At 42.2% G+C, this 7,584-nt stretch overlaps 1 protein-coding gene across 2 annotated transcripts in view; it reads left to right on the top strand.

Annotated features, from left to right (window-relative positions):
- Positions 1–7,584, top strand: part of sptlc1 (serine palmitoyltransferase, long chain base subunit 1) — a 24,429-nt gene that overhangs the window by 9,844 nt on the left and 7,001 nt on the right. Inside the window, exons 6-11 of one of the 2 annotated variants that reach the window (XM_023984688.2) lie at positions 396–528; positions 636–765; positions 1,449–1,538; positions 1,834–1,941; positions 2,190–2,285; positions 5,680–5,689. In XM_023984688.2, the coding sequence (XP_023840456.1) occupies positions 396–528; positions 636–765; positions 1,449–1,538; positions 1,834–1,941; positions 2,190–2,285; positions 5,680–5,689 (567 nt within the window). Of the gene's footprint in view, positions 1–395; positions 529–635; positions 766–1,448; positions 1,539–1,833; positions 1,942–2,189; positions 2,627–5,679; positions 5,690–7,584 lie in introns of both variants that reach the window. The other variant, XR_011479646.1, reaches the window with a different exon arrangement.

Genomic DNA, 7,584 nt, shown 5'->3' with positions numbered 1-7,584 from the left:
GACTGGTACTGTACATATTACTATCTAACCTGTACCCCTGCACATTGACTCGGTACCAGTACCCCCTGTATCTAGCCTAGTTATTATCTAGCTGCTCTTTTCTGTTTTTACATTAGTTTATTTACAAAATATTTTTCTTAACTGCATTGTTGGTTAAGGGCTAAGCATTTCATTGTAAGGTCTACACCTGTTGTATACGACGCATGTGCAGTTCAGTTATCCTCTTGTGTATTACAGATCTTACAAGATGTCCCTATGTGTCAACATGTACAAATGTAGACTGAAGTTGGTTGTCAGTCTGTACATGTACATCCATGTCGGTCTCTTAAAAAAAATAATAATAATTGTTCCATATGGAGACACCATAACTCCAACATTTTTMGGGATCATTCCAGATGTCCACTTGGAGTTAGAGGATCGTTTGGCCAAGTTCATGAAAACAGAGGAGGCCATCATCTATTCRTATGGCTTTGCAACGATAGCTAGTGCAATACCTGCCTACTCCAAGAGAGGAGACATAGTGTTTGTGTAAGTTTCTCTCACACCCTCCCCATTGGTTCAACAAGCCAACTWGTCCTACTTGAATTTAGTCTCCAATAAGCATTTCTAATCATATTTATTTTAAATCTTTCCAGGGATGAGGCAGCATGTTTCTCCATACAAAAGGGTCTCCAAGCCTCCCGCAGTTTCATCAAGTACTTCAAACACAACGACATGGAAGATCTGGAGAGACTGCTCAAAGAGCAGGAGATCGAGGATCACAGGGTTAGTCAAAGCAGGCCTGCCACCATTTTGTCAACACCATCCACTTGACCAATCACTACATCCCCATTCTCCACACTTTTTTCTTTTCTTCCTTAAGTGTGCACTTAAATACTCAGTGGGAGTATCTCAATTGCATTTACTTGCATCCTCTCCCCCCACCTCCTTCTCAAAACCCAGGGGAGGGATCTCTGACCTCATCCATTGTGTTTTGAGAAGGAAGCTTGGAGAGGGGACGCAAGGAATCAAGGAAATGCAATTGATATTTTCCCCCTGGCATGGATTTAAAAGTATAGGAATGGTGTGGTACGTTTTGACTGATGGGACTTTCCAACATAGTTCAATTCATGACGGGAAGTGCACACTTCAGAAGAAGGGTGAAGACTTGGGATGTAGACTCTTGTTGAGTCTCAATATCACCTTTACTGAAGCTTGCGCTTGTTCACTAGTCCCCACATTTAAAAGCATTTGATTGGTGTAGGCATATACCAGTCATTTCCTCTCAAATCGATGAAGGAAACCMAACAAGTGSYCMCTGGGGGGGGGGGGGGGTGAGATTATTGGGACGCAATCTGTGTGTGAGGGCTGCCACCATTTTGTTTCAACACCATCCAGTTGACCTGTAAGTGTGTGGAGGCCATTTTGAAAGTCACACTTATCAAACCTATCTTGTTCTATTGCTGTAGAATCCTCGGAAGGCCAGAGTGACCAGGAGGTTCATCATAGTGGAGGGGCTGTATATAAACACTGCAGATGTTTGTCCCCTTCCAGACCTGGTGAGAGACCCAATACGGTTCCATTACATCCTAAGATGGTTGACCTTTTTACTGTTGAGTTGAGCACACCAATTGTTGATTCCCATAGAGCTATGTGTGTCATGTGGTACTTTGTAATGATGGTACTTGGTTCATATTATACAGTATTTTGATCAAAGTATCAACTGCAGCTATATAAATGAGCGCTCGCCCCTTTTTACACTTTCAGTCTATGGGACAAGTTTCTAGCACGTTACAACAGAATATAGTGTTTGGTATGTTCCACCTTCCATCTCATTTTTCTATTGGCCACCAGGTGAAGCTGAAGTACAAGTACAAGGTCCGCATCTTCCTGGAGGAGAGTATGTCGTTCGGGGTGCTGGGAGAACATGGCAGAGGGGTTACGGAACACTTTGGGGTCAACGTGAGTAGTACGCCACACAGCCAACCCTATATGATGGATTAATCTGGGTCATGTTCATTAGACACCAAACGGAAGACAACTGACTGAAACAGGGAGGGACTACCTGGACAATTAGAAACGCTTGCGTCCATTTTCTGTTGCAAAAACGTTTTAAAACATCTTTGATTGTGTGCCCTAGTGAACATGACCCTGGGTTCTGTGTTGTGGATCTCACTACCCTCCCATTGGCTCCTATTTGTCATTTTCAGATTGACGATATTGARCTCATTAGTGCCAACATGGAGAACGCTGTGGCTTCCATAGGCGGCTTCTGCTGTGGAAGGTCGTTCGTCATAGACCATCAGGTATTAATAATGGGCTTTTTACAGATTGGAGTGCAGTATTTCCCAGTCATAGTCTTGGAGGCCCACTGTGTAAACTGGTTTTGGTCCCTAAACTGTCTCTTGTTATTTACAAAGGACACACACTTGGAGCAATTCCCATAAGCAGTTTACACACACACGCAAACATACACACATACACACACACACGCAAACATACACACACGCAAACCGGACATGCTTTCAATGATCAGTTGTTTTTCTAAAAACAGCTGTAACATGTAAAGCTCTGCTTTGAAAGAGGAAAACATGTCTATGTTTGTATACAATACTTCAGCTGTACAGGTCTGGTGTCAGCTGTACAGGTCTGGTACATGTCTGTGTCAGCGTACAGCTGTGTCACTGTACATGTCTGTGTCACTTGTACATGTCTGTGTAGCTGTACAGTCTGTGTCAGCTGGTACAGTCTGCCTGTTCTTTCCTCAATGGTCGCTTGCTATCCAAGTTGAATACGACCTTATGATGCTGACTTGCTTGATATGGTGTTTATTAACTGAACAATCATAGTATTAGATGGTACTTTCAGCCACTTGATCCATTTAGAGTTTCACTATTTAACTATTGGTCGAGCAAACAAATAATCATTGTGTTGTCAGCCAGGGTACGTTTTCTGTTTGTCTCCGGCTGTCAAGCCATGTTACGTTTCTCTGTTTGTCTCCGATCTGTCACCAGAGTACTTTTCTCATGTTTTCTTCCGTCTGTAAGCCAGGTACTGGTTCCTGCTGTCTTGTCTCGTCTGTCAACAGGATGATTTCTCTTGTTTGTCTCCGTCTGTCAACCAGTTACTGTTCTCTGCTGTTCTCCGTCTGTCAACCAGGTACTTTCTCTTGTTATTCTTCCGTCTGTCAACCAGGGTACTGTTTCTCTGTTTCTCAGCGTCTCTCAGCCAGGCGTAACTGTTTCTCAGTCTCTATGTGTGTTTCTCAGGATCTCTCGGCCAGATGTTCTCAGGTCTGATGTGTTGTTTCTCAGCGTTCTTCCGCCAGGGTACGTTTCTCTGGTTTGTCTCCGTCTGTCAAGCCAGGGGTACTTTTCTTGTTTGTCTCCGCTGTCAAGCCAGAGTCTGATTTTCAGGTCTATGTGTGTTCTCAGCGTCTCTCGGCCAGGTACTGTTCTTCTGCCTCCCTGCCTCCCATGCTGCTGCTGCAACATAGAGGCCTTAACCATGAGAGACCCAGTAGCATGAGCATGTTACAACACACAGCACACACATGCACTTCGCCATACATTGTATTCGTCAAGACACTACTTACACCATATCACACTTTTAATTGCTCCCTATATTCCATGTCTATCGAACTAATTAGTTTATTAAAACCTATCAAATACTGCGACTTTCTTTGACTATGTCACTGATTTTTTGGGTAAATGTTGGGCAGAAAAGAATCGGTGGCCTTCAGGAAACGACCATGATGCAATTTGAGTTTGCTGATCCAAACTCAGATCACTGTTCACAACGCTGGACAGCTTTTCCTCTCCTCCAATAAGACTTTTCTAGAATGGCAGTCTAATGTCTAAGTTGTGTAGTGCAGATGTGCCGTCCCCCCCAACAACCACCCCAGATCAGAAATGCAAGTTATTCTTCCCAGTGTTTGTATTGAGGTTGATGGTGCGTTGAACAGTTACATGTGTGAATCTAAGTTTATGCCTATCGCTATTGGGTTCAGTCTACGCTGTAGTCTCACACATGATGATTAGTAGTCTGAGTGCACTTAGCACTCCGAGCAGGACGCCCAGCGTCACTTCCTCCTTTTTGAAAAGGCCTCAGCCCGACACACTGGCCAAGGTATAACTAATACTTAACCAGCTGGAGTACTTGCTCGCCTGTTGCTTCAATTCTGAGTAATGAAGAAATACTGAAACTTCCCTTCTCTTGTGTTGTAGGAAATTTAACCATCCTGAGGAAAGTGCAAACCGTTCACGAAAGCGTTGCAAGGTAAGCTTAAAGTATTTTTCACTGATAAAGAATTTGTTGAGTTGCATTCTGTGAACTTCCGATTGAATCGATAAGTATCCAGGTCCTTCTATGCGTATGTTTGTATTGAAGTCATGGGCTCCGATGGCGTCCATCGGTTTGAAGCACTTTCATTCTCATGTCTAAGCGTCACTAACACCCTGTGCACTTTCTAGGCTGTACACATGAACCGCCACATGATCTGGGAGTCCCATATAGGCGACGCACATATTGGAGAATGGAGTTATACACTTATGATGCATTGAAAACTTGTTTTCACACCACTCAACCATTTCTTGTTAACAAACTTAGTTTTGGCAAGTCGGTGTAGGACATCTACTTGTGTAGTACATTGTTTCACTGACAGATTATTTTCACTTATAACTTCACTGATCACAATCCATGTCAGAAGTTTACATACTAATAAGTTGACTGTGCCTTTAAAACAGCTTGGAAAATTCCAGAAAAAATGTCAGGCTTCTAGAAGCTTTCTATAGCAAAATGAAATAATTTGACTAAATAGGAGTGTATCTAGTGAATGTATTTCCAGCCTACCTCAAACTCAGTGCCTCTTTGCTTACATTCATTGGAAAAATCAAAAAAGAAATCACCAAACCTCAGAAAGATTCAGAATTGGCATACACGTAGCCAAATACATTTAAACTCAGTTTGTCACAATTCCTGACATTTAATCCTAGAAAAAGCCCTTGTCCTTAAGGTCATTAGATCACCACTTATTTAATTTAAGAATGTAAATTTCTCTTCATCAATCCAGTGGCAAAGTGTACCTACTCAGATTAGTATTGTAGCTTCCCTTAAATGGCAACATTTCGTAGCCTTCCACAAGTTCCACCAATATTGGTGAATTTTGGCCCATTCCTCCTGACAGAGCTGTTAACTAGTCAGTTTTGTAGACCTCCTTCTCGCACATGTGCTTTTTCAGTTCTCCCACAAATTTTCATAAGGATTGAGGTCGGACTGACCACTCCAATACCTTAGACTTTTCCTTAAGCCATTTTCCACAACTTTGAATTATGCATTGGGTCATATTCCATTTGGAAGACCATTCTGCGACCAAGCTTTAACTCCTGACTGATGTCTTAGATGTGCTTCAAATATTATCACATCATTTTGCCCATATACCATCTACATTTGGAAGTCACCCATCCTCCGCATTCAAAGCACCCCACAAACTATCTCCACCCCGTGCTTCATTAGAGTGTTCTTCGCTTTGCAAGCATCCCCCTATTCCTTAAAACATACGATGGTCATTATGCCAAATGTTCTATTTTTGATTCATCAGACCAGAGACATTTTTCCAAAATAAGTACATCTTTTCCCCATGTGCAGTTGCAAACCGCTGGGTTTTATGGCAGTTTTCAGGCACGGCTTCTTCTTGCTGAGCGCCTTTCAGGTTATGTCGATATAGACTCCATTTACTGTGAATATAATACTTTGTGCCTGTTTCCTCCAGACATCTTCACAATCCTTTCTGTTGTTCTGGTACTTGATTTGCACTTTCGCACCAAAGTACGTTCATCTCTAGGAGACGGAACCGCGTCTCTTTTCTGACCGTACTGAAGGCGCAGTGTCCCATTGTTTATAACTGGCTACTATTGTTTTACAGATAACTTGTACCATTCAGTGTTCTGAAAATTGCTCCCCACGGGATGAACCAGACTTTGAGACTACTCATGCTTTTCTGAGTTTGGCGATTTTCTTTTGATTTTCCCAAGATGTCAGCAAAAGCACTGGTTTGAAAGCTAGGCCTTGAACATAATCTCACAGTTACACCTCAATTCGACTCAAATGTCAATAGCCTATCAGAAAGCTTCTAAAACCATTACGATATTTCTCTGGAATTTCCAAGCTGTTAAGCACAGTCAACTTAGTGTATTAAACTTCTGACCCACTGTAAATTGTGACACATGAAATAAGCATGTTTGTTTTTTCCTGAACCCCCCCAAAATGGTGGGGAAAAGATACTTGTCATCACAAAGTTATACATGTCCTAACACTTGCAAACTATAGTTTGATTAACAAGAAATTTGGATTGTTGAAAAACGAGTTTTAAGAACTCCAACCTAAAGTGTACTAACTTCGACTCAACTGTATTGTTCCTAGCAGTCAGTTTGTCCCATTAATATAACACTGTCTTGCGGGCGGAAAAAAGTTGAAAACCAATCATGTCTGTTATAAGCTTCCACCCGGACAGCCAGAAGGACTGGCCACCCCTCAAGCCTGGTTCCTCTAGGTTTCTTTCTAGTCCTGCCTGTCAGGGAGTTTTCCTAGGCACCTGCTTCTGAATGCTTGCTGTTTGGTTTTAGCTGGTTTCTGTTATAGCACTTTGTGCATCGTTTATGTTAAATAATAAAAAAAGGGCTATATAAATATAATTGATTGAAATGGAAACCAAAAACTTCAAGAAAAACAGTTGATATAGCAGGGCGTTGGGGGAAGTTAAAGTTTTTAAAAAAAAGCCGGAGGACGCCCAAGGGGAACCCCCAAAATTTCATTATTTATTACACCTATTAACAAATTGAGATTCCACACCAATCCCCTGCTCTCACAAAAACCTTCCCCTTTTACCTTCTTCGCTCAACCTCTCGTGCGGGATCCTGGGGTTATCCATATGTGTTTTTAGCACATTTGAATCCTATACACCAAACTATACAGCAGTCCTTCACAGAGGCTCTCTGTTTTCCATATTCTCCCTGGTGTCTGCTTAGCGTCTCTCCTTCGTCGCAATAGGGATATTCTCTTAGGAGACCTCCTCCTCAGTTTAGCCCATGTCTCTCTTTACCAGATCCCCCCCCTCCACTGCTTATTGGCTTCTCTATACTTAAGCCTAGCTATACATCAGAGCATAAAATCCAAGTCTTGTTCCTAGGATTATAAGTATTTCATATCTGACACAACTGTACTGGAAGTTAACAAAGGGTGCATATGATTGAAAACATCGAAACATTTCCATTCAGCGATACCCCAGTGTTACCCAAAAAGCTCAGATTTACCCCATGTTTTACACCAGAAAGGCTCACGGAAAATTTTACCCAGTTTTACCCAAATGCTCACGAAATTTACCCCCAGTGTTTACCCAAAGGCTCCCGATTTACCCCAGTTGTTTTACCCAAAAAAGGCTCACATTTACCCGTGTTTTACCCAAAAAGGCTTCCACGATTTACCAGTGTTTTACCAAAAAGCTCACGATACCCAGGTTTTACCAAAAGGCCTCACGATTTACCCCATGTTTTACCAAATGGCTCACGATTACCCCAGTGTTACCCAAAAGCTCACGATTTACCCGTG

The sequence above is a fragment of the Salvelinus sp. IW2-2015 genome, linkage group LG4q.1:29 (genome assembly GCF_002910315.2).
Source record: "Salvelinus sp. IW2-2015 linkage group LG4q.1:29, ASM291031v2, whole genome shotgun sequence".
NCBI classification, from domain to species: Eukaryota; Metazoa; Chordata; class Actinopteri; order Salmoniformes; family Salmonidae; genus Salvelinus; species Salvelinus sp. IW2-2015.
The sequence above is the reverse complement of the archived record's forward strand: the minus strand, read 5'-3'. Positions and strand labels throughout refer to the sequence as shown.